Source organism: Opisthocomus hoazin, chromosome 5, assembly GCF_030867145.1.
Source record: "Opisthocomus hoazin isolate bOpiHoa1 chromosome 5, bOpiHoa1.hap1, whole genome shotgun sequence".
In the NCBI taxonomy this organism is placed as follows: Eukaryota; Metazoa; Chordata; class Aves; order Opisthocomiformes; family Opisthocomidae; genus Opisthocomus; species Opisthocomus hoazin.
In genome coordinates, this window is record NC_134418.1 from 21,830,580 (window position 1) to 21,857,931 (window position 27,352).

The 27,352-nt window shown below is 42.0% G+C and overlaps 1 protein-coding gene across 3 annotated transcripts in view; it reads left to right on the forward strand.

Moving 5' to 3' along the window:
* TBC1D19 (TBC1 domain family member 19) overlaps positions 1-27,352 on the forward strand; it is a 61,284-nt gene that overhangs the window by 31,312 nt on the left and 2,620 nt on the right. For all 3 annotated transcript variants that reach the window (XM_075420666.1, XM_075420668.1, XM_075420667.1), the window contains exons 12-18: positions 12,350-12,424; positions 12,904-12,966; positions 16,216-16,300; positions 20,170-20,214; positions 21,463-21,495; positions 25,200-25,309; positions 26,526-26,617. In XM_075420666.1, the coding sequence (XP_075276781.1) occupies positions 12,350-12,424; positions 12,904-12,966; positions 16,216-16,300; positions 20,170-20,214; positions 21,463-21,495; positions 25,200-25,309; positions 26,526-26,617 (503 nt within the window). The remainder of the gene's footprint in view (positions 1-12,349; positions 12,425-12,903; positions 12,967-16,215; positions 16,301-20,169; positions 20,215-21,462; positions 21,496-25,199; positions 25,310-26,525; positions 26,618-27,352) is intronic.

Consider the following 27,352-nt stretch of genomic DNA (forward strand, 5'->3'; position numbering starts at 1 on the left):
GAGTTCATAGAATTATAGAATCATAGAAAGTTTGGGGTTGTAAGGGACCCCTAGAGGTCATCTAGTCCAACCCTCCCACAGCGAGCAGGGACACCACTAACTAGATCAGGTTGCTCAGAGCCCTGTCCAACCTGGTCTTGAATGTTTCCAGGAATGGGGACTCCACTACCTCTCTGGGCAACCCGTTCCAGTGTTTCACCACGCTCATTGTAAAGAATTTCTTCCTTATATCCAGCCTAAACCTACCCTGTTTTAGTTTAAAACCATTACCCCTCGTCCTGTCACTGCTGTCTCTACTAAAAAGATTGTCCCCATCTTTCCTATAGGCTCCCTTTAAGTACTGAAAGGCTGCAATCAGGTCTCCCCGCAGCCTTCTCTTCTCCAGGCTGAACAAGCCCAACTCTCTCAGCCTGTCCTCATAGGAGAGGTGCTCCAGCCCTGGGATCATTTTTGTAGCCCTCCTTTGGACCCGCTCCAACAGCTCCATGTCCTTCTCGTGCTGAGGGCTCCAGAGCTGAACGCAGTACTCCAGGTGAGGTCTCACCAGAGCAGAGTAGAGGGGCAGAATCACCTCTCTCGACCTGCTGGCCACGCTTCTCCTGATGCAGCCCAGGACACGGTTGGCCCTCTGGGCTGCCAGCGCACATTGCCGGCTCATGTTCAGCCTTTCGTCTATCAGCACCCCCAAGTCCCTCTCGGCAGGGCTGCTCTCGATCCTTTCATCCCCCAGCCTGTATTGATACCAGGGATTACCCGGACCCAGGTGTAGGACCTTGCTCTTGGCCTTGTTGAACCTCATGAGGTTCACACAGGCCCACCTCTCCAGCTTGTCCAGGTCCCTCTGGATGGCATCCCGTCCTTCTGGTGTCTCGACGGTACCACTCAGCTTGGTGTCATCTGCAAACTTGCTGAGGGTACACTCGATGTCACTGTCCGTGTCATTGATAAATATATTGAACAGCACCGGTCCCAGTACGGACCCCGGAGGGACTCCACTTGTCACTGGTCTCCATCCGGACACTGAGCCGTTGACCACTACCCTTTGGCTGCGACCATCCAACCAATTCCTTATCCACCAAACAGTCCACCCATCAAATCCATGGCTCTCCAATTTAGAGAGAAGGATGTTGTGGGGCACCGTGTCAAAGGCTTTACAAAAATCCAGATAGATGACGCCCTTTGGTTTTCCCTTGTCCACTCTTCTTGTTACACCATCATAGAAAGCCACTATGTTGGTGAGGCAGGACTTGCCCTTGGTGAAGCCATGCTGGGTGTCTTGAATCACCTCCCTGGCCTCCATGTGCCTTAGCATATCTTCTAGGAGGATGTGTTCCATGATCTTCCCAGGCACAGAGGCGAGGCTGACAGGTCGGTAGTTCCCAGGGTCTTCCTTTCTACCCTTTTTGAAAAGGAGCACAATGTTTCCCTTTTTCCAGTGACTGGGGACTTCCCCTGACTGCCATGACTTTTCAAATATCATGGAGAGTGGCTTGGCAACTACATCGGCCAGTTCCGTCAGGACTCTGGGATGCATCTCATCAGGTCCCATGGACTTCTGTACATTTAGGTTCCTCAGGAGGTCCCGAACCTGGTCTTCACTTACAGCTGGAGGGATTTTACCCTCCTGGTCTCCTTCATGCCATCCATCGACTCGGGAGGGGTGAGGAGAGAGGCTGCCAGTGAAGACTGAGGCAAAAATGTTGTTGAGTACCTCAGCTTTCTCCTCATCTGCTGTTACCAGTTTGCCGTTCTCGCTCATGAGTGGGGGTACGCTTTCTTTGACCATCTTTTTCCAGCTGACATACCTGTAGAAGCCCTTCTTGTTATTTTTCGCATCCCTTGCCAAGTTCAGCTCCAGCTGTGCCTTGGCCTTCCTGACCCCATCCCTACACAACCGGGCAGCTTCCCTATACTCTTCCCAGGAAGCCAGTCCCTGCTTCCACTGCCTGTGCAGTTCCCTCTTCTGCCTTAGTTTGACCAGCATCTCTTGCCTCAGCCATGCTGGTCTCTTCCCTTCTCTGCCTGACTTCTTACACTTGGGGACCGAGAGCTCTTGTGCTCTCTGGAATACATCCTTAAAGACCTGCCAGCTCTGTTCTGTTCCCCCGTCCCTGAGGACCGTTTCCCAGGGAGTCCTTCTGACTATCTCCTTGAAGAGCTGGAAATTTGCCCTCCTAAAATTTAGGGTCCTGACTATGCTCTTCATTATTCCCATTTCCCTCAATAGCGTTAGTTCTACCTGCGCGTGGTCACTGCAGCCCAGGCTGCCTCCGGTCTTGACATCCCCAACGAGCTCAGTCGCATTGGTGACCACCAGGTCTAGTGTTGCATCCCCTCGGGTAGGGGTGCTTATTACCTGGCTTAAGAAGTTGTCCTCAATGCATTCTAGGAACCTGCTGGATTGCCTACAGCTTGCCGTGTTGCTTTTCCAGCAGATGTCAGGGTGGTTAAAGTCCCCCAGCAGGACGAGAGCCTGTGAGCGCAAAGCCTCCTGGAGTTGGAGGAAGAACGCTTCGTCTATCAGCTCCTCTTGATCTGGCGGCCTGTAGTAGACACCAACCACTAGGTTCCCTTTGTTGCCTCTCTCTCTGATTCTTACCCATAAGCTTTCGACCTGCTCGTGGTTATTCTTCAGGGACAGCTCTTCACTCTGTAGTGTTTTCTTGATGTAAAGGGCAACGCCCCCGCCCCTCCTTCCTCGCCTGTCCCTTTTGAACAGCCTTTAGCCATCAAGAGCTACATTCCAGTCGTGGGATTCATCCCTGCAAGTTTCCGTGATGGCAGTCAGGTCGTAGCTTTCCAGCAGCACGATTGCTTCCAACTCCTCCTGTTTGTTTCCCATGCTGCGTGCGTTTGTATAGAGGCATTTCATCTGAGCTGTCGGCCTTGTTACCTTCATAGCAGAGCACTCCTTTTTTCCCTTGAGGTGTTTCTTTGGTATTTTCTTGTTGGCACCTGATACCTCAGGTGTCTCCAGCTCCCTTCCGCAAGACTTCCACACTGCTGCAGTGTCCCTTGCATGCTGCTGGGCAACGGGTTGAGGGCTCCTACTAGCCTCCCATCCCTCTAACCATTGTGTATCATCCCCTAGCCTGTCGCTGGCAAGCCTGATAGGTTCCCCTTCCCCCTTCACCTCTAGTTTAAAGCCCTGTCAATGAGCCCCGCGAGCTCCTGGCCAAAGATCCTCTTCCCCTTTGAGAAAGCTGGTTCCCATTTGATGCCAGCAAGCTTGGTGCTGTGTATGTCGTCCCATGGTCAAAGAACCCAAAGTTGTGGCAGTGACACCAGTCACGGAGCCATGTGTTGATAGACTGAGTCTGCCTATGTCGCTCTACGTCTCTGCCCACCACTGGAAGGAGCGATGAAAAGATAACCTGTGCTCCAGATTCCTTTACTAATTGTCCTAGGGCTTTGAATTCTTTTTTAATTACCCTCGGGCTACTTACTGCAACTTTGTCCGCACCCACGTGGAAGAGCAGCAGAGGGTAGTAGTCTGAGGGTCGGACCAGTCTAGGAAGTTTCCTAGCAATGTCTTTGACCCGTGCTCCCGGGAGGCAACAGACTTCCCTGAGAGGAGCGTCTGCCCGGCATATCGGACCCTCTGTTCCCCTCAGCTGGGAGTCTCCTACAACTATGACTTGTCTCTTTCTCCTTGTGGAGCTGGTAGTAATACGAGAGGGAGGTCCTTCTGATCTTTGTGCCTCCTCCGATGTGAATGGGTCAACCCCTGCACCATCCACCGTCTTGTCCTCCACATCTAGAGCCTCATACCTATTATGCAGAGGCACCTGTAGAGATGTGGTGGGCAAGGGAAAGGTTCGCCTCCTGCCCCGATTGCGGACCCGCTTCCACTCACTGTTTTCCTTTGCGTCCCTTCCTTCAGCCTGATGGGGGGAGGTTACCAGTGCCCTCTGGTCCCGGGCCTTTTTTACAGGTTGTTCCTGGGTAGACTCCTGGGTTGTCAGGGCACGGCTCCACCAGTCGATCTCCTGCTCGGCCTCCCTGATGCTCCATAGCCTATCTACCTCTTCTCTTAGCTCTGCCACCAGGCAGAGTAGATAGTCCACCTGGTCACACCTTATGTAGTTATTCCCTTTGCTGTTGTCCGTTTCCAGTGCTAGCTGGTGGCACTCGCTGCAGCCAGAGACCTGGACAGCTGTGTGCTTTCCAGGGACCTCAGTCTGGGTTGAGGCTTCCTGTCTGACCAGCAGAGAAGAAGAAGCCTTCTGATGGTGGGGTGCCATGGCTGGGCTTCCTTCCTGCAGATGAGTTTCCTGAGCTTGCCTCGGGGGCTGGGGGAGGGCCTCCGCCTTCCCTGCACGCCTTCCCTGCACGCCCTGCCTGCGCGAACTGCCGCACCACTCCCTTCTGATGTGCCCCACCCTGTTTGCCCACCCTGTTCGCCACGCTCCCTAGGGGTTACTCTTGTACTCAGGAGGGTCACGCCTCCGTCACCGCTGACTGCGCCCCTGCTGAGTCAGAGCTGCCCGCTCGTTAGCGGCTGACTCCTGCCTGCTCTGAGGGGCAGGCGAGGCTGGGGTGCCTTCTCTCTCCCTGCGCTTTTGACTTCACGATACTGCCGCTTTAGGAAGGGGTTCCCCGGTGCGGTTGTCCACTCCAGAGCCCTTTGCCTTGGTGGCTTCGCTGAAATGGCTGTTCAGCCTGGAGAAGAGAACGCTGCAGGGAGACCTTATTGTGGCCTTTCAGTACCTGAAGGGGGGCTTGTAAGAAAGATTGGGACAGGCTTTTTAGCAGAGCCTGTTGAAGTAGGACAAGGGGTAATGGCTTGAAACTGAAAGAGGGTAGATTTAGACTGGATATAAGGAAGAAATTCTTCACCACGAGGGTGGTGAGGCACTGGCACAGGTTGCCCAGAGAAGCTGTGGCTGCCCCCTCCCTGGCAGTGTTCAAAGCCAGGCTGGATGGGGCTTTGAGCAACCTGGTCTGGTGGGAAGGTGTCCCTGCCCATGGCAGGGGGGTTGGAACTAAGTGATCTATAAGGTCCCTTCCAACCCAAACCATTCTATGATTCTATGTCTATCTGTTAATATATTTGTCAGCCACAGTGTTAGGTCCTTTAATATAAGTTAACTTTTGTTTATACTTGTTTTTAATATGTGTTTATACTGTGCTTGAAGTGTGAATATTTCAGACCTCCTCAAAAGGTTAGCCTCTGCTGTGAGGGCATTAACTCAATCTACTGTTAGGTGAGGTAGAGAACAGTACGTTAGCTGTTTGATCACAAATGCTTATGTATGTGCCTTTGCTGTGTAATAAATGGTAATTCAGCTCCAACTTGTTACGCTTGTGTCAGGGCAGCTAATATGTTCTCATCTCATGCTGACATAATATTTTACCTTGTCGATGAGCATCCTTTAAAAAGTTATCTCTATAGATGAAGAAAAATAAACTATATACACATACAGTGTTCTGAGATTCAGTGCAGTAGACATTCTCCTTTAGGAGATATTCTGTAGGGCCCAGAGCCTTGAGGCTCAACTGAATAGACTGTGTGCAGGGAATTATTGGTGAGAGAATACTTTGTGATGATGCTGAAAGAACTTGCGAAAGATGATGATAAGTGACTGGAAAATGGTAACGATAACATCAAGAAAAAATGGTAAGTAAGGATGGAGGAAGCGATGGAGACTGCAAATTTGTCACTACTTTGAGATTGTTGAAACAAAGGATTGGAAAACAGTAAAATACAAAATCCACCTTCCCTCCCCACTAAGAACAGAAATTATCAAGTCTGTGGACAAGATACACTGTGTTGGACAAAATCATCTAAGCTGGTGAGATAAATGCATATGAATGTTTTTCTAGCATGCTAAACTGAAACTGTCTTCTAATGTAATATCTGTAAAAGCCTTTTATCTTATTTTCCAAGACTATTTTTGCATAGCATAGTATAGTATTTGTTATCCTGGGCTCTACGTTACAGTTGTTATATGGACTTTGAGTACTAAAAATATAAATGGACGAAAAGGATAGGTTTTCTGACTGAGACCCAGCAGACTGCCCATACATAGATCAGATAGCATAGCACGTGGGTTATTGTAGCTATGTTGTAAGCTGAGTGCCCATAGTTTGTTTTCAAGATTACATTTAATAGTGTTTCACAGAAGTAAGGCTGTAACTACTGCCGGAGTGCTAACACCCTGAGACATTCTTCTTGCATATACTGAACACACTGCTTTATTTTTTTGTAAAGTGTAGCAAAGCAGTTTTCGTATACATGCAGTGGTTTTATTATCTGCTGTATTTCATATAGACTTTATTGGTTTATCTAACACTTCTTTTCTCTACCTCTTGTGTACTGTTTCTCCGCTGGAGTTGGATTGTGTGGTTGCAGAGATTTCTTGCTGTTGTATTTCTGATTTGCAGTTTAGGCTCCATTACATCTATAGCTGTATGAATCTGTAACTCATAAGGATGGTGAATTCCTGTCTGTAATGTAAAACATTACTGAGGGTTTGGTATGGGCAGCATTGCATGTGTTAGCATCTATTATTTTTGTTTGGAAGATTTTACTCGGTAAAGCTCAGCCTTTGTATAAAGCCAAGCAAGGGATGATGTTAGCAATCTAGCATCGTAATCGTGGAAAGTGATAAACTGTAAGCTCTATATGCAGGTTTATTTAGAAATGTGTAAATGCATTACCTGGCAATGAGGTGTTTATTACTTTTCATTTGTAATGGTACATTTTAGAGAAAATCTGTTAAAAGAGCATTTGTAAGGTTGCAAAGTCAAACATTTAAAAGCTGAACAGTGTCACAGTTAATATTGTCTGTGCAAACAGTTCAATTTGCTGTATATATATATTTTGTTGTATGATCTTGAATCACACAAATCCTGTGTCTGCCTCATTGATTGTACAGAATGGATGGCACACACTTACTGAGAATCTGTTTAATTTTTTTTTTCCTTCTGCTCGATGTGTTACCCTATTGCTTATTCACTGCATGCTAGTCAAGCAGTGCTTAGAAAACAAAATTGTTCATTATCTTATAGGCCCTTGTTAATGAGTTGAAAATAAGTCTTAATTCTGACAATTCCAGCATGCAGAAATTAGTAATACTTTGCTTTACTACAGCTTTTACTGAATGTAATTTCCTAGGTTTAAAACCTTAATAAATAGGTGAGGCAGTAAGTTCATGATGGAGCATTGTTATATAACTCTATGTAGGGTTCTTTAGATTAGGGTCAGTAGCTGAAGGTACTCACTGTACCATTCAAACAGCTGGGAAGTCAGCAGCCATAACGGTCTGTCATTATCTTTGGCTGGAGAGGGATGTACTTCACAAGTAGATGTCACAGTTGTTCAGTAAAAGGAGAAGTAGTTTTGGATTCTCTTCCAGGATTTTCCAGGAGGGACTTTCTTTAGCTCTTTTGTCCGTTATGTCTTTAAGTAATCTGTTTAGTTTTTTGGTTTGTACCTGTTCCTGGTACTTCGGTTCCAAAATCTACAGCTCACCTAATTAATGCTGGTTACCATCCTTTAGGCTTCATCCAATTCCCACAAATCTTAGTGTCTCATCTAGACTCCGCAGTGTCAGTCTTTCTTCGTATTCCTAGTTCTATGCTTCACCCACCCATTTCTTGTATTAGATTTGAGAGCAAGTATAGACCGTGCAATCAAATGACCGGGGTCACCTGAAAATGAATCGGGAGCTGCCTGCAGTTCAGCAGGGAGAGTGCAGCTCCGGTGCCAGGGACTTCGTGACAGGCCACAGGTGGACGATGCCTGCACAGAGGCTGCGGAGTAATCCAAACCTTAATTTCAAAGAAGGTGAATCACCAGATTCTGCTTAAACTGGCTTTGCTGGGTACTGCTGGAAGACACTGTTCTCTCTTGCCTGTAGGCTACTTTCAGAGCTCCTTTTTCCTTGTGCTCTCAGGTGGATACAGTGTGAGGTTTTTTCGGGTGGAAATTTTGGTATGTGGCTTTGTAAGGTCAAGAGGGCTGGGCACTGCAACCCTAAAATGTACTTTGTTTCAACTTGGAAAGATGAGTATGTTTGGAGGTGCAGTATAAACAAATACATATTATTTTGAGAAAAGCTGCAGTCTGTATAAAAATGCAACACATCTTAAAAAAAGTAGAAAGTTTACAAATCAAGGTTACATTAAGATTTGGCAGACAGAGAAGAAAGTTCAAATCAGATGAAAATGGTAAGATTTTGGTTTTGTAAATGAAGACGTTTTAGGCTAAGAAACCTACCACAGTTTTGGACACGCCTGAAACTTGGTAGCAGTCAGTTGTCTCATCTGGTGGAAGAAATGCAACCAAGACTTGAATCTTTTTTTGAAGCCCCAGTGAGGCTCTTACAAACGCTTCTCGCTGTGTAAGTGAGAGAAACTGATCACCGAGCAAAAGAGTCTTGTGGCTTGAAAGCAAATCTGTGACCAATCTTGTTTATGATTCAGATATAAGGAATAAATGTATTAATACAGTATGAATTACAAGCCTTACGAAGAGGCATGGGCAAGATCTATTTGGAGTCAAGTTGCATCTAAAAAACCAGGTGTGATTCTCAAGCCCTGTTTAAATTTTGCATCACAACAATCACAATTTAAGAGAAAATGAATGAGGAGTTTAAACCTTTATTTCTAGAATGGTTATGCCTTGCAAGTCCCTTTTTAATAATTTCTGATTTGTTTCCCAAACTTTTTCTCATGAGTTCGAATTCAGGTGGACAGCTTGTCCTTCCAGTCTATTTACTAAATTATTGACCTGTTAAAATTTTAAAATATTGTTTTACTCTGCTCATATTTGCAATGTAAATTTGCTGTTAATTTTTTCAGGGTAGAGTTTCAAGTTGTGTTTGAAATCTTAGTTCATGCTGAAATTATAACAGCAACAGCAAACAGTGTTTGATCTTCTGAGTGGTGACCAAGTTGGCCTAGTGTGTTTTTGTAAGAGCAAAGGAGAAACTATTATTTCTGAGGAAAAAAAAAGGTGATGAACTGTTGACTCTTTTGATTTAAAATCACACTGAAGAAAGTATTCAACAGGATTGTAAAGAACTTGCATTCGGTTTCTGCGAGTTGCTGAGTAATCTGTGTCCAGTTGTTCTCTCTTTTAAGATGGCGCCCCAAACATTAGGTTACTTATTCTTACTACCTTTTTAATTGCTTGAAATATTTACCCCAATTGAAACAAATTAAGGAGGAAAATTGGGAAGGGTATATATTTCAGAAACTGTACATCTTATTGACTAAGGCTAAGTAATTAAAATCTCTGTTCTAACTCAGGCAGTAACTTACCCTACATTCTAATAAGTAAGATTATTTTCTAAAATCAGTACCCAAGTCTGAAGGGTGGGAAATGGAAAGTTTCTACATTTTAGCTTTGCTAAAACAAAAAGAAATGTTACCAAATGGTTTAAACACATGTGTCGTTCTGAGTTAACAAACAGCAAATCCTCTGTTCTAGTTCAACCTATTTAATTAAAATTTCTTTCATCAGTTTTCTGGGTTCTTTTCTGTGGAAGATACTGTTCACTGGCTATTGGCATAAACTGTAATTTATGCAATTAACATGATTCTTTACATTTCAATTAATAATGCAGTTGAATTAAGGCATAGGAAGCTGATAAACATTTTGAGAAATTAATTACAGAACAACCATAATTCAGTATGATGCCATAAACAAAACTGCACTGAAACTAGCACTCTAAACTCATGATGTCAGTAAAGCATAATTTATGATTTTTTTTCTCGTACAGGAATCTGTTCTTTACACATTCAGTAAAACCATTCCTTGCATACCAAATCGCTAAGCCTATTCTAAGTGTGAATAAATCAGCAGCAATTAAACTTAATACAAAGTTGTTCTGACTGTTAAGATGAATGGATTAATTTTTAGTTGTGGTTTTACAATAATTTTAATAATAACAGGAAATCTATGGACTTTTGTAAGCAAACGTAAAACATATTGAATGGCATTCTAATTCAGGAAGGAGAAGGTTACCACAAAACACTGAGCTAGTGAGAACATTAACTTGTGGCTTGGAGCCACTGTGTGACCTCAGGTGAAAGTATTTTAAGAAGAAAACTTGTTTCTGCCTATAAATTTAAAGTGTGCTCTATCTGTGCATAGCAAAAGATTGCTCTCTTATAGAATCATAGAAAGTTTTTGGGTTGTAAGGGACCCCTAGAGGTCATCTAGTCCAACCCCCCCACAGCGAGCAGGGACACCACTAACTAGATCAGGTTGCTCAGAGCCCTGTCCAGCCTGGTCTTGAATGTTTCCAGGAATGGGGACTCCACTACCTCTCTGGGCAACCCGTTCCAGTGTTTCACCACCCTCATTGTAAAGAATTTCTTCCTTATATCCAGCCTAAACCTACCCTGTTTTAGTTTAAAACCATTACCCCTCGTCCTGTCACTGCTGTCTCTACTAAAAAGATTGTCCCCATCTTTCCTATAGGCTCCCTTTAAGTACTGAAAGGCTGCAATCAGGTCTCCCCGCAGCCTTCTCTTTTCCAGGCTGAACAAGCCCAACTCTCTCAGCCTGTCCTCATAGGAGAGGTGCTCCAGCCCTGGGATCATTTTTGTAGCCCTCCTTTGGACCCGCTCCAACAGCTCCATGTCCTTCTCGTGCTGAGGGCTCCAGAGCTGAACGCAGTACTCCAGGTGAGGTCTCACCAGAGCAGAGTAGAGGGGCAGAATCACCTCTCTCGACCTGCTGGCCACGCTTCTCCTGATGCAGCCCAGGACACGGTTGGCCCTCTGGGCTGCCAGCGCACATTGCCGGCTCATGTTCAGCCTTTCGTCTATCAGCACCCCCAAGTCCCTCTCGGCAGGGCTGCTCTCGATCCTTTCATCCCCCAGCCTGTATTGATACCAGGGATTACCCGGACCCAGGTGTAGGACCTTGCACTTGGCCTTGTTGAACCTCATGAGGTTCACACAGGCCCGCCTCTCCAGCTTGTCCAGGTCCCTCTGGATGGCATCCCGTCCTTCTGGTGTCTCGACGGTACCACTCAGCTTGGTGTCATCTGCAAACTTGCTGAGGGTACACTCGATGTCACTGTCCATGTCATTGATAAATATATTGAACAGCACCGGTCCCAGTACGGACCCCGGAGGGACTCCACTTGTCACTGGTCTCCATCCGGACACTGAGCCGTTGACCACTACCCTTTGGCTGCGACCATCCAACCAATTCCTTATCCACCAAACAGTCCACCCATCAAATCCATGGCTCTCCAATTTAGAGAGAAGGATGTTGTGGGGCACCGTGTCAAAGGCTTTACAAAAATCCAGATAGATGACATCCATAGGTTTTCCCATGCCCACTCTTGTTGTTACACCATCATAGAAAGCCACTAGGTTGGTGAGGCAGGACTTGCCCTTGGTGAAGCCATGCTGGGTGTCTTGAATCACCTCCCTGGCCTCCATGTGCCTTAGCATTATCTTCTAGGAGGATCTGTTCCATGATCTTCCCAGGCACAGAGGTGAGGCTGACAGGTCGGTAGTTCCCAGGGTCTTCCTTTCTACCCTTCTTTCATACCACTTCTCATCTCCCACTTCCAAGCAGCCTTTAACAGTTGTAGAGAAGTGAAAACTAGGAAATGGTAACAGGAAACCATGAGGTTATTAGAATCTCTTTCTCAAGTTACAATAGATAAGTAGTTACGTTATCTATTACCATTATAGCCATGAGTTTCACGGTACCATTTCTTATGCAGGAATACTTGCATGTACAACAGAAACTGTTAATCATGCAGTCTGCTAGGCAAGAAAAAGTTTTTTGGGTTTTTTTTTTTATTAGCACCTTCTATTCTAATGTATACAGTCATTTGGGATGGCAAAAAAACCTTCAAACATTCATTTTGCAGTGTTACACTTAATTAGACTACAGTATTGATGATTTCAAATTGTGACTTGAATATTAGAGTAGTTCTCTGTAGCTTATAAGATTAACGTCAAATATTTGCAGCAACTCACTAATGCTGGAAGATACAACAAAACCTGTTGGTGGAGAGGTGCATGGAAATAGAGGGTAACAAAGAAAAAAAACATGATTTTGAGCATTGAAAAGGTTTTAGGTGCAGAGGGACCCCAAGGTTGGAAGATAGGATCTTTGATTTGAACTAGTTCCTTCATTCTCATTGTATTAATTATCTAAAGCGTTTTATAATGTCTCAAATATCTGCCTCATTTCTTAGTGCTTAAACTGGAATAAACCATGACAGAATGCTTCATAAATTATGCAGTGGGTTTTTCAGTTGAATACATGCTTATAATTTTTAAAAAATGCTTAAAAAATGGCTTCGTTAGTTTAAATATAAATTAAAGTTGTGTCTCAGTCTGATGATGATAATATTTCTTATTTTAGGATATCTTGTATTATGAACAGCTTAAGTCAAATGTGATTCAGCACGACCTTTTAGTGGACAGCCTGATTTACAAAGTAAGTAATTCACTAAACAGTGATAAAGTGATTTATATACTCCTCACATCAGTATCTTGTGTTTTTTAACAAATAAAACATTAGATGGTTTGGTTTTAAGGAGTGTAAGAATGATTAGGGTGAATTTGTTATTGTAAACTCTCGCCTGGTGCCTGTGTTAGCTCTTGTGCAAGACATTTGTTGGAGTTGAGCCGTTCAGTCGTAAAGAAACAGTAACTTCATTTGAAGGAATAATTGGTTTCACAAGGAAGAAAGCATTGGGGTCCAACCACTTCCATTTCAAGTTTCAATTCTGAATGTTTTAATCATCCAGTTAATATAGCATTTTAAAATTTTAAAATATGGAGTATATGCTTAACTACAGCTCTTTCATGATTCAATAGTGAAACCGTGTCTCCTACCACTGTGTTAAATTTAGCTTCTATGGGAGTCTGAAAAGATGTCTTCTGGTTTCATACTGCTGTATTTTTTGATTACAGGATGTAAAGCTGACAGCAAGCAACGATGACTACTATTTTGTATTTGAGGATTATTTATATCAGGTATGTGACTATTTTTTTCTCAGAAAAGCTAGAAATACTCCTGTGGGATTGTGTCATCTTTGGATGAAGGACTGCCTTTGTGTTTCATGTGTACAGTGGGACCTCAGACAGATGCACCTGTTTGCTGCGTTACATGTACCTTCCCTTCTGAACAACAGCCTTGTACGCTTAAGGAGATGAGGCCGGACAGGCTTCTAAAACCTCTGCTCCGAAGGACGCTACAACAGTGTCTTTCCAATGCAGTAAGCCAGAAAATACAAAGGCACCCGTATTCTTCCCCGTTCCAGCTTTGCAATAGTAAAATGATCAACAGCCATAGCATACAGAGAACTTAAGACTTGAGAAGTATATTCAGTGTTCCAGTTTAAATAAAAAAAAAATAATACTGCTTTACAGTGACCTACTGCAATAAGCAGTGTTTAATTCTGAATAAGGTAGTGATACGTGTGGTTACTTTTAGGGTTGCTCCCATTCCAAAGCTGCTTCTAGTTATGGGGAACCCAGCTGATTTATAAAGAATTATCTTCATTGATGCCTGTCAAATGGCCTTAAATAGAAGGAGATTACATTTATGAATTTCCTAATGTGTAGTTGATTGCAGTGTCAACATAAATGTCATGCAGCAAACTTAGCATTTCCACAGTGCTTTCAATTACATTAGTCACATCTGTTAGGTTAGACTTGCTTAATTTTTTGTTTTAGAGCTATATGAAACTATGTAAAACTGCTAGTAATTTAACTAAGCAAGAAACTGTCCTTAATGCTGCTTTCTCCATATAGATGTAAAAATATGCATTAGTATTTAAGTGTACTATTCAATCATGTCTACGTATAATATTTTAGCATAATAAGCATTTAAACATTAATACTTAAAACTATAACCTCGTGAACTTATAGCCTTTTTTACTTGAAAATAGTTACAATATTAAGATCAGTATCTGAATGTGTTTCTGAATTAAAATTTGATGAGTAACTACATAATGACAATTCAAACTGGTATATATTCACTAAAATATTTACATGTAGAAGTTTTTCTTGATTTAAGGATTGAAGATGATCTTCATTATTGTAACATTATCTCTTCATCATGGGATGTGAAAATCTCATTCTTATTTCAGCTTCATTTGTTATATAGACTACTAAGGCATATTAATTAGTCATTAACTGACAGTTCCAGTGGACACAGGATTATAATCTATGAAGGAGTATGAACTAGTATACAGTATAATCTTTTGTTTTAAGACCATCAGAAATAATTTTTTTCATTATTCTCAATATATAGCACAGTTGAATATTTTTTTATATAGCTCTATCAACTAATAGAACGATTACAGAATGAAAATCATAAAACCCACTAAACTATGCTTAGTAATTTGAAGGAGAGTCACCAAAAATATTTGAAAAATTAAGTGGCTCGTTCTACTGCAAGGCTTTGAGGCAAAGAATATCTCAAACCTCTAATTATTAGTTTTGTTAGCTCTGGTTTTGTTTGGTACTTTTTGGTATTCTTCAAACTCTTTTCTGGAAGAAAGTTATCCATTTTCCTTGGTAATTTTCTCTTCCAACCTAATTTGCAAATGCATTGCTGCCAAATGATTTTGTTCTGTGGCCCCTGGAAAAATTCTGCAGTATGAGCTGCTCTGATATGGAATATTAAAAAATTTGTAAATTAATTATTTCAGGCCAGATGTTCAATTTGAATACTTTAGTCTTACATCCTGCATAATGAATACATGCAAAGAACTTCACCCAGCAGTTTTTAGGTATAGAAAAACATAGTATACATAAAACTTACGTTTGAGCTAGAGTCCATCTCTTATACAGATGCACAATCTTAATTTAAAGACTTCTAGATACTGGTACTGGACACTGTATTCCTAAAAAAGGGGGCCTCAAATTAAGCTTACATTCTTTCCCCTGTGAGAGAACATAATTTATGTCGTTTTTAGATGAGTTTCTTTTTCTTTCACCTCAGTTAAAATATAGAGAGAATTACATTTGCCTGTGTATTGTTATTGTCAGCTATATTTTGGCAGCTTTGAAAATGATTGTGTATTGCACAAAAATAATATTTAGCTTAAACTGAGATAAAGAAACTATTTTTTAAAAGGCGTTTGTATCTGAGAAATAGTTTTGAGGTTCAAAAGAGGAAAAAGTCTCGAAATACGACCTGCTTTCCATACAAAATGAAAAAAAGCAATGATGTTCACATGTCGCAGTGTTTCGGTTTTGCATGTTTGCTTTTGACAAATGCTGATATCTGGAAAATGTTTGCAATAATTAGTTGAAGGAAAAATCCATTAATTTTTATTCACAGTAAATTGTGTAGTGAAACACTATCTAAAACATTTCCACTTTTTACACCTTGGCTGCAGTTAAAACAAACAAACAAACTGGTAAAGTGAGAGCAGAGAGGGTTTAAGATATGCAAAAAAGTCAGCAGCAAGTCTGTTTTACTTCTGCCTTCTTGTGGACATTCTTGATACTGCAGTCTTTCATTGCATGAGACATGAAAATTGTGAAGGACAATACTAATTACATTTTTTACAACTGGATATAGAATGAGATTATTGTTGATTTTTTTTTTCTAGGAATGCCTTTATCATTTAATTTTATACTAATTTGCTGTGAATACTGTTTTTTTCATTTAGGTAAACAATATATTCATTTAAGTAAACAGATATATTTTACAAAATACAGTGTGCACTTCAGAACTTATGGATACAAGGTGAACATTATAATCTGTACTTTTTGAAAGAACTGAATATCGTGCAAGCATTCTGTAAAGCTCCTGGGAGTGAAAATGAATGTAAGGATCAGTCTTCTGGAACTGCACACATGCGAAAATGTAAATGTTTCGTTTCCTTATTCACTTACTAGGACTTTCCCAGGTCATAGTAACTGAATAGAAAAAGAATCTAATTGTCATCAAAGCAGCCAGTTGCATGCACAGTCACTAAGGATGTGACAGAAGGGGATAAACCCGTGCTGAGAGACAAAGAGGAGGATTGGAAAACGTGGATATTTTACTGACAACAAATGAATGTGAAGATAAAATTATAGCAAGTTCAAAGCGAGCCTGGAAGATTGAACAGGAAAGTAAATTCACTTGGTCAAGAGCTTTCAACTTTATTAGCTTTCTTTGACAGCATCTAATAGGTGCTAATTAAGACAGGTCCTTAAATCTGTTTGACGTAGCTTTGTTGATCCGGTAAGTCAGCTGATTTTTATATGCTGTCTTTTCTACAGGTATTACTCTGTTTTTCCCGAGATACATCTGTATTGGAGCACTTTACTTACAGTAGCGCAACCCCACCCAAATCATACATACGAGGTAAAAGGAGTTGTTTTAAAAAAGAGTGTATAGATTTTTGTTGACTGCTGCAGTAATACCATATGTGAATGTGCTTTTATGTTCATTACACCTAGCAGACTACATTTAAAAGAACATTAATAAAAACCATCATGTATCCCATTGACATCTGCACAGATTCTATTATGACGGTTTAGAAGCTGATCACATGAAGGCCACATTGCAACGTTGTTCTTTTACTGTAGTTTTCTGTGTATAATTCTCCAGTGTTTTACCAAAATAAATTAAACATACAGCTATGACAACATGGTAAAATCTTGATAACAGCTATCTTCATCAGAGCTACAAATTTAAATATACAACTTTGTCCTCTGCAACTTCAATGAATTTAACAGCTGGAAATGGTTGTAGGATGTTGTCTTCCCGAAGCAGTGAGTTGTGCAGATATTTGTAGGCAGGAGCAGAACATGTTGCTGAAGCATTCTAGGCTCTCTTTGAAGGTCTGGGAGAGTAGAGCTCTACCAAGCAGACTTATGCTGATTTTTATTTTTTTTTTTCCCCCAAAAAAACATGACACCTTGCAGAGTGTCAGCTTACTTTTGGATGTTCTTTGGCTTAAGTTCTCATGGGAGTCTTATTTTTCTTAACAGTCTCGAATTTATTGGTTCAGTCCACTTGCCTTCTCTGCCAACTTCTAATGCCATACCTCTGGACTTTGTTTCCTTGCTGCTTAGGTCCTCAGCTGTCCTGGCTTTACCCGGAGGTTCCTAATTTTGTCTTCCTTCTTGAATCAGTTGGCCATCCAATCACTTTTTTTTTTCCATGTACTTTTACCTTCTGCATTCCCGTTTTCTTCCCTGGTCCCTCGTGCCAGTGTATTTAGCCAAATTTGATTCCCGTGCCAAGTACTTCTTTTGCACAGGAGCTCTGCTGACAGTTTTCCTCTGGCTGCTTCTTATGTCACTAAGAGGCAATGTTTGTTTTCTAATTTTTTTCTTCCTCCTTTATTGCTTTGTAGGTCTTTTCTCTCTCTCTGAGAGGCTTACTTCTTGAAACAAGCAAACAGCTCACCTGAGAGCAGAGCAGCAGTGGGATCCCAGGTCTCACTTCAGGCACAGAGCCACGGCAGCCCAGAAACGCAGCTGTGGGGAACATCCTACTTATTCCTAGACAAATCTGGGAAACGAAGTTGCTGAAATCTAAATCTGTGCTGAACCTGTGCAGTGTAAATCCAAAAGGCTTGTAGGTCCTATTTTTGGCTAATTTTCCAAGAGATGTGCTTTATGCTAAAAATACTCTGCTTCCGGATTACAACTCCAGGCTGCACAGCAAGCAAACTATTGAAAGGAAAAGCAAAAAATATTTTTTAGGTATAATGAAATAACTGGTTTCTGTACTTGGAAAATACTGGATTTTATTTTCATGGGGTAGTAGGCAATAGCTTCGCAGGGTAGTTTTGAATTTAATTCAGTCAATTCATGCTACAGGAAAAAATCTAAGTCTAGATTCCATTGAACCTGACAGATGCCTGTGCTAAATTCTGCTGTGTAGAGCAAACAAAATACACAGAGACCTAAAGGATCTATGAATATTCTATACATTTTCATATAAGTACATTTTCTAGTTGAATTTTCTAATTTTAAAGCTAAAATAGTTGTAATTATGCTTAAACCCACATATATTTCTAAATAAACTGTTAAATTTTTAATAGTGGATTTTAAATTATTAGGTTCTGTAGTTGAAATACAGTTAACTAATATAACATGTTCATTTTACAGTGAAGATAAGTTATATGGTCAGTCCGTACTATCAGTGGTTGTCTTGACTTAATTAATCTTTTGTATCCAATAGATTACTTAAATATTTCTTTTCTTACATCAGGACTATACCATCCATCTTCCTCTCTGTTGCAGGATTAATGAAGCCTTCAATTTTTTTTTATCTGTTCTTGCATCTTTCTAAATGCCTTTCCTGTCCCTAGGTCAGTCTGCCACAGCATGGCAGACTTGTCACCTTAACCTTATCCCCTCATAGAGCTTCACTGTCTTCAAGAATCACAGAATCACAGAATAGTAGGGGTTGGAAGGGACCTCTGTGGGTCATCTAGTCCAACCCCCCTGCCGAAGCAGGGTCACCTACAGCAAGCTGCACAGGACCTTGTCCAGGCGGGTCTTGAATATCTCCAGAGAAGGAGACTCCACAACCTCCCTGGGCAGCCTGTTCCAGTGCTCCGTCACCCTCAGAGGGAAGAAGTTCTTCCTCATGTTCAGACGGAACTTCCTCTGCTTCAGTTTGTGCCCATTGCCCCTTGTCCTGTCACTGGGCACCACTGAAAAGAGCTTGGCCCCATCCTCCTGACACCCACCCTTCAGATATTTGTAAGCATTTATAAGGTCCCCTCGCAGCCTTCTCTTCTTCAGGCTGAACAAGCCCAGTTCCCTCAACCTCTCCTCGTAGCAGAGATGTTCCAGTCCCCTCATCATCCTCGTAGCCCTCCGCTGGACTCTCTCCAGTAGCTCTTCATCTTTCTTGAACTGGGGAGCCCAGAACTGGACACAGTACTCTAGATGAGGCCTCACTAGGGCAGTGTAGAGGGGAAGGAGAACCTCCCTTGTCCTGCTGGCCACTCTCTTCTTGATGCACCCCAGGGTCCCATTGGCTTTCTTGGCAGCCAGGGCACACTGCTGGCTCATGGTTAACCTGTCATCCACCAGGACACCCAGGTCCCTCTCCACAGAGCTGCTCTCCAGCAGGTCCACCCCAAGCCTGTACTGGTGCATGAGGTTGTTCCTCCCCAGGTGCAGGACCCTGCACTTGCCCTTGTTGAACCTCATCAGGTTCCTCTCTGCCCAGCTTTCCAGCCTATCCAGGTCACACTGAATGGCAGCACAGCCTTCTGGTGTATCTACCACTCCTCCCAGTTTGGTGTCATCAGCAAACTTGCTGAGGGTACATTCTAACTCTTCATCCAGGTCGTTGATGAAGTTAAACAAGACTGGGCCCAGTACTGACCCCTGGGGGACACCACTAGTTACCAGCCTCCAACTAGACTCAGCGCTGCTGATGACAACCCTCTGAGTTCTGCCATTCAGCCAGTTCTCTATCCACTTCACCGACCACTCATCCAGCCCACACTTCCTCAGCTTCCCTAGGAGGATATCATGGGAGACTGTGTCGAAAGCCTTGCTGAAGTCAAGGTAGATAACATCCATGGCTCTCCCTTCATCTACCCAGCCAGTCATGTCATCGTAGAAAGCTATCAGATTGGTCAGGCACGATTTCCCCTTGGTGAATCCATGCTGACTACTCCTGATAACCTTCTTTTCTTCCACTTGCTTGATGATGGCCTCCAGGATAAGCTGCTCCATCACCTTTCCCGGGATGGAGGTGAGGCTGACCGGCCTGTAGTTCCCTGGGCCCTCCTTCTTGCCCTTTTTGAAGATTGGAGTGACATCGGCCTTTCTCCAGTCCTCGGGCACCTCTCCTGTCCTCCAGGACCTCTCAAAGATGATGGAGAGTGGCTCAGCAATGACATCCGCCAGCTCCCTCAGCACTCGTGGGTGCATTCCATTGGGGCCCATGTCTGCAGCAAACACTTTTAAAGCTCCCAACACACGTCCACATAAAATCTCTATGGGCTAGCACTGCTGAAATCTTCCTCCTCTTTTTTGCTGTTTGTCATCCTCCCTTATTGGTGCTGCATTTTAGTTTTATATATGAAATTGTACCTGTCCTATTGCATTGCTTGCTTGTTTTAGACAATATCAAATGGTCAATAAGATAATTAGTTACGATTTTTGTAATTGTAACTTAGAATCAACTTTTTAATTGAAATCTTTACACCTTTTAACAGTTTAATCACATTTGAGTTGTGGTTTGATGATTCACAGGAAAACTCGGAATGGAAGAGTATGCTGTTTTCTATCCTCCAAATGGTAAGAATTATACTATTGCCTCCTCTAGTGGCAGATTGGAAAGATACAGGATTTTTTTTTTTCTCAAATACGTAATTTCTTTTTCTATTACAAATTATGTTTCTCTGTTATTCTGCGAAATTCATTAATTTAAAGGAGTAAACTGGGCTGAAGCTACTCCAAAACCACATTCAGCCTGGCATTAGTAGTCACATGCAGAGTTTGTCTATGTGTGTGGGAAGGAGAAGGGAAACAACTTCTGGTGCAGCAGTTTGTATTCCAGTCTTGTGTCACCACTTAGAGAATCTGAATGATACGTGCTGAAACTGTCTGACCCCCAGCTTTTCAGTACTCAACAAACACACTGTAAAGTCTTTTCCTTTCAAAATCTGTGTTCATTTTAAAAATTCAGATGTAACTGATCTATATAATTTTAAGTTGGCACCATTGCTGTTGCTGTTACTTCAGTTACTAAAATTCTTTTTTCAGCTCTTATTTTGACCATTTCAATCTCTCTCTATTGAATCCTTTCCCTGCTTTTGCGCTGCATTTATATTCAAAGTTCAAGCTCTTTGCTTTTGCTTTCAAGACCTTACGTCACCGATCTCAAATCTGTGTCTCTGGCCTTGTCTTTTATGTCTTCTGTGTTCCAGTGGTGTCAGCTGTAGCACATACTTCTGTTCCCCCTTCTTCATTTTTGCCTCTGTCATTCTTTGCAGCTTTGTAGCTGTGAAGCATTGTCCTTATGACCTGTTGCCAAAGCAGCTCCCTCTTACCGGTCCTATATGAAAGTTAATGAATGGGAGCCAAGATCAGCAGGAAAGGAGCAGAGAACTGTCATGACACAACTGCCAAGTCCTCTAAATGTTTTATCTGGGCACTGCATGAATTACTAGAGGTCTTAGCGTCCTTTTTTCCGGCTCCCTCGTTGTCAGTGGATGACATTTGCGGATTGTCATTTATCTGAAATTAGGTTCTGATTTCAGCAAAGCTTATAAGTAATAACTTAATGGAAACAGAGCTTTACTTGGCTTTCTAGGAACTATAGCATGTGTTTAAGGATGTAGTTGGTTGTACTGAAGGAAGTGATACAATTCCTGTACTTAAATAGTTACGAGACTGAGATCTGAAACTGTAGGAGCCATAAGAAGGAAATATTTTATTCCTATGGTAGGCAGAATAGAATTTAGAAACTTGGGGGGAAAATACATATTTTTTTACATGGATAAAAAGAAATAGAAGAAAAAAATAAATGTTTTTGTTTTGTAGGTGTAATTCCTTTTCACGGCTTTTCTATGTATGGTAAGTGTGACTCTCATACACTCTTAAAACGTCAGGATTGCTTTGATCATATTGCAGTTTAAAGCTGTATGTACTTTCTGCAACTTTTAAACTTGTGTGTATTCTGTTTCTTTGTGTATGAAGACTGTTGTATATAATTTTAAAAATTCCAGGCTGTTTCTATTTACTTATATTACAGCTTGCTACCATGTGGGACTTCCTTCTTTGAAAGCTAATGGCTGAGCTGTACATGTTAATGTATATGAATAGAGGGATAAAGTTTGCTCACAGGGTGCTCTTTTCTTGTGTTTCACTTCTGGGTAGACCAAGCTACCTGTAAAAAGAGTTATTGCAAACATGAAATTATGTGAAAGGCCTGTTGCTGTATCCATTTGCCTAGAACACATGTTAAAGGAGCATTAAATAATAGAATGGTTGCTACTTTACTGCACAGAGGAAAGCTAAAATATCAACAAGATTTCTAGGAAAAGAGCAGAAAAATCTCTTCAGGTCTCAGATGGAACAAGGCAGCTAGTGCAGAGAGACTCCAACAATGTGAGGCTATTTGTTACAGGTTTTCAGTTTTTAACTTTAAGGTGTTTGTGGCATCACAGGGCTAGCAGATTTTAAGATTATACATAAAATGCTATGTTTTGCTAATAATAAAGTTTAATAATCACACAATCATTAAAATTAGACGATTTAAATGTGAAATGCAAATTTGAACAGGAGTAGGGGATCTTAGGTCGTTGAAGTAACGAACAGCTTAGCTACAAACTCTTCCTTAGGTACTCACTGGGAGGCTTTCACTTTTCCTGTGTGAAACCGCTTTTCAAAATGTTTGAATTTGACTCTGCCCTTGAGAACAGCGACTCTCAAACTGGGTGGGAGCTGCTTTCCGCCCTCCTGTCCTCTGTCATTGCAAGGGCTCAGCGTATGCTGGTTGTGAGAAGGAGGGAGGCTGAAAAGCGAGGTACCGGGAACATGGTAGTGGAGGAAAAGAAGGTTATCATGGTTTCACCAAGGGGAAATCATGCCTGACCAATCTGATAGCTTTCTACGATGGCATGACTGGCTGGGTAGATGAAGGGAGAGCCATGGATGTTGTCTACCTCGACTTCAGCAAGGCTTTCGACACGGTCTCCCATAACATCCTCATAGGGAAGCTCAGGAAGTGTGGGCTGGACGAGTGGTCGGTGAGGTGGATTGAGAACTGGCTGAATGGCAGAACTCAGAGGGTTGTCGTCAGCGGCGCTGAGTCTAGTTCGAGGCCAGTAACTAGTGGTGTCCCCCAGGGGTCAGTACTGGGCCCAGTCTTGTTTAACTTCTTCATCGATGACCTGGATGTTAGAATGTACCCTCAGCAAGTTTCCTGATGACACCAAACTGGGAGGTGTGGTAGATGCACCAGAAGGTTGTGCTGCCATTCAGCGTGACCTGGACAGGCTGGAAAGTTGGGCAGAGAGGAACCTGATGAGGTTCAACAAGGGCAAGTGCAGGGTCCTGCACCTGGGGAGGAACAACCCCATGCACCAGTACAGGCTTGGGGTGGACCTGCTGGAGAGCAGCTCTGTGGAGAGGGACCTGGGTGTCCTAGTGGATGACAGGTTAACCATGAGCCAGCAGTGTGCCCTTGCTGCCAAGAAGGCCAATGGCATCCTGGGGTGCATTAGGAGGAGTGTGGCCAATAGGTCAAGGGAGGTTCTCTCCTTCCCCTCTACACTGCCCTAGTGAGGCCTCATCTAGAGTACTGTGTCCAGTTCTGGGCTCCCCAGTTCAAGAAAGATGAGGAGCTACTGGAGAGAGTCCAGCGGAGGGCTATGAGGATGATGAGGGGACTGGAGCATCTCTCCTCTGAGAAAAGGCTGAGGGAGCTGAGGTTGTTTAGCCTGAAGAAGAAGAGAAGGCTGCGAGGGGACCTAATATATGCTGATAAATATCTCAAGGGTGAGTGTCAGGAGGATGGGGCCAGACTCTTTTCAGTGGTGCCCAGTGACAGGACAAGGGGCAATGGGCACAAACTGAGGCACAGGAAGTTCCTTCTGAACATGGGAAGAACTTCTTCCCTCTGAGGGTGACGGAGCACTGGAACAGGCTGTCCAGGGAGGCTGTGGAGTCTCCTTCTCTGGAGATATTCAAGACCCGCCTGGACAAGGTCCTGTGCAGCCTGCTGTAGGTGACCCTGCTTCGGCAGGGGGGTTGGACTAGATGATCCACAGAGGTCCCTTCCAACCCCTACCATTCTGTGGTTCTGTGAACTCCAGGCTATGGCTACAGTAGCTGGGACCAAGCAGAGCATTCTGTGTGTTCCATGCTGTGGTGCTATAGGAGGAAGCACCTGGAGCCTTATGTAAATCCTATACACTTTTGCATGTTTGCATGCAGGCACTCCTAGGGTGCCAACTGTCAGGCACGGTTCTGTTCTACAGCTGTCAGGCACTGTACGTGAAGGCCAGGAGGCCTTTATGTACACATGCACACTGCCAAGTCTCCCACCTCCATCTTCAATCATTGAAAACATACACACTAGGAACACCTGCTGCTTTTTGTACCCCTACGTAAATACACATTTCTGTGAACATCTCGCTCTGTCTTAGCACCCCAACTCTCATATACATATGCTACTATTTTCTATTAAGCCACCTTTTGATATATATATATCAAAATGAATTCACTCATGCATACACCCATATATATAAAAATGTACATATATCTATGTGCGTATGTATACATATGTATGCAGACAGTGTGTCCATATCCTTAGCTGTGTGTAAATAAAACTGGAAGGGAAGATGAATGTAGAGAGAGACGATGAGTGTGTTAAAATGTAAGTTGTCATCCATAATGAACGCACTTGTAAAAAGAAGCAGTAGACGTGATGAGCGGACAGACAAGAAGGCTGTTTAGGGAAATGTATAGAGATCAACTGTCTGTGAAACATGAATTGAAGGAATGGAGTCGCAGTGGGACGGAACGGATTACGTTTGTGCAGCATATACATACAATAGACTTATCTGTATGCTAGACTTTTACAAAAAGGAAAAAGGGACTGATTGAAAAAAGTTTGAGAACTGCTGCTTTACAAATGTAGCCAACTCTTACTTTGAATCAGGTATACTAAAAGACTTCTAAACAGTAAACTACCAAATGTCCATGGTTTTCAGATCCTGTAGGAAATAAACAGGTCTCTGTCAGTCTGTCATACTTACATGATGTTATTGTGGCAGCCAAAAGCTATTTTTTTTCAATATTTTCATTTTCAAAACACCTATCTTCAAGCAGTAAACTTATTCCAATCTTACAAATGGGGAGCCAATTCGGGGATTGTCACTAGCCCAGGGGCACATTGGAAGCTATAGATGGTTGAATCAAAAACTTACACTGTTCAACGTATCGTTGCCCTAAAGCCCAGGGAAGCTATTCTTAAAGCATGTTTCTTCTGCTTCGGAAGCTAGCACTGTAGTAAGCAGGTTCTGATTAGTTTAGATTCTTGAATTATATAGAAATATTACCTAGAATGTATTGTACACCCTTTCTTAACTTTTTGCATCAAATGATAGACTCTATTATAAAATATTTCTTTCCAAATCATTGGTTTAGTATTGTTTTTCTAAATTGTACTACTATTAATTACTTGTTTTTTCCTCATACCTCATGCACTTAATCATTGAACTCTTCTAGCAGTTTACAGTGTTGAGTCAATTATAATTCTTTTATCCTTTCAGTTGCTCCACTTTGTTTTCTGTACCATGAACCTTCCAAATTGTATCAGATATTCCGTGAGATGTATGTGCGTTTTTTCTTCAGACTCCATTCCATCTCTTCTCATCCCTCTGTAAGTTCATTAGGAATTAAAACCCACTCACTTGATATTCTGCTTGCTATGGAACAATAATATACAGTGGCATGATCTTCTGTGCGATTGAAATACAGCCTTTTAAATATCACAAAATAGACAAGCTTGGAAAAATTATTAGGTAACTCTGGTTTGAATATTGCTGTTTTCTGTGTCAATGTTAGTCTTTGCTATAGAATGTCATGTACTTTAAAAGAGTACAGTTCTCATTTTATGAGGGTGTGGGGATTTTTAAGAGTCTTTTATGCAATAGGGTTCTCAGTTCAGGAAGTCACATAAATGCATACTCAGTTTCGTTTCAGTTAGTGACAAGTAAGTGCACACTTAAGTATTTTCTGGGGCAGAGGCGCTAAAATATAGTCATATATATACAGACATTGTTTCAGGGATATCAACTTAATGTCTGTTTCTTTAACTCAAGTGTCTTGTTGTGACAGTACATGCTTTTTAGCACTACTAGATGAATTTAAATAATTTGGTTATGTTTATTACCAGGATCAGCTGTCTTGAATGTAAGACAGTTGTAGAAATTGGCTTATCTTCTATTTTTGAAGAATAAAATATAGTAAATAAGGTTTTTTTTCCTCCTTCATGAAGTGCTGAATAGTTACGTTGTTTTTTGAAAACATTTCCTTGCTAAAAGACAATCCTTTCCTTGATATACCATTTCAATGCTGTGCACTGTGCTTTCAGTCATTAATAGCAGGGAAACCGGTCAGACAGGAATCTGTTCGTTTCCATTGTAATTTTCAAAAGAAATTTAAAAATGTGTTTACATTTAACTTTGTTGTAGTTGTCCCCATTACTGTTTGTTTTTAGTTCAGACAGATACTATTTCTCACATCTTCTGTTTTTTAGTGCAGCTGAGGTCTGTTTCATCAAAGTGGAAATATTTCAAGTAGGCCATATTATAATAACCCACTAAGTACTTAGACCCTGACATACAAGTACCATAAGTAACTTAGAGCTGAAAGGGACTATCACAACATGTTGTGTCGCTAATGCATACATAGAACTGTAGGAGCAAGGCTTTAGTGACTGAAGGCATTAGAGTTGCTTGAGCCCTGCTTACTGAGCTGTATGTTGCTGTTTTATTGCTTGAATTAAAAATTTATGCATACTTACATGCTGATACTGCTTTCTCAGACTTCACAGGATGAGGGTTAGTATTCAGGATGTGATCTTGTTTCCTTAGGGCATTGTATCATTGTGTTTGCTGTTTGAGACTCTCCTACAAACCCATCTGCCCCAGCTGTTTTATCACCTTCGAGAAATTGGGGCTCAGCCGTAAGTACTTCTTTCTGACTTGCTACAAATGCTGCAGATTCATTGTTCTGAAAATGCTGTTCTGTAGTATTTCAATTTAGAAGATACGGGAAATTATTCAAAAGTGCAAACACCAATGTGCCATTTTTCCTTGAAAGTCAGCTGGAGTCCTTTGTCTAACCTGCATATATGTGTTTTGTGCATTTCTTCTGCATGCTCTATGAAAAAAAGAGAAGAATTGCTCTATGAGAAACGCTGCATTGTTCACCTAAATTTCAGTTATTCATGTCAGATCTGGTGGAACTAAGTGATTTACTTCCAAGGGGACAGAAGACACAGAGATATGTTAGTTACAGCGGAAGCTACTGGAAGAGGAGAAAGAGCAAGAGGCTGTCATTCTATAGTGTACTCACAGCACCAAGTGCAATTGAACCTGAAAATCTTGCTGTTATAATTGGTATCCGTCATAACAGCAGAAAGGATGAAACATTGGGGGTGATAATAGCTGAGGATTCCTCTAATGTGGTTGTTTGGTCAGAATATTTTAATGATATTAGTACTTTGTCAAATGAGTTGCTAAACAGTGTTCTGATGGCTGTTGCAAAGGAAAATACTATTAGTGTAGTAAGAGAAAATGGCTATTCTTCCTGTAAGAGAAATGCAGAAGAGTAATGAAATATTTTCAATTTATAGAGGATCTGTCTGATCATTATGGGAGACAGAAATATAATAACTGTTGTTTTTCACTTGTTTGCA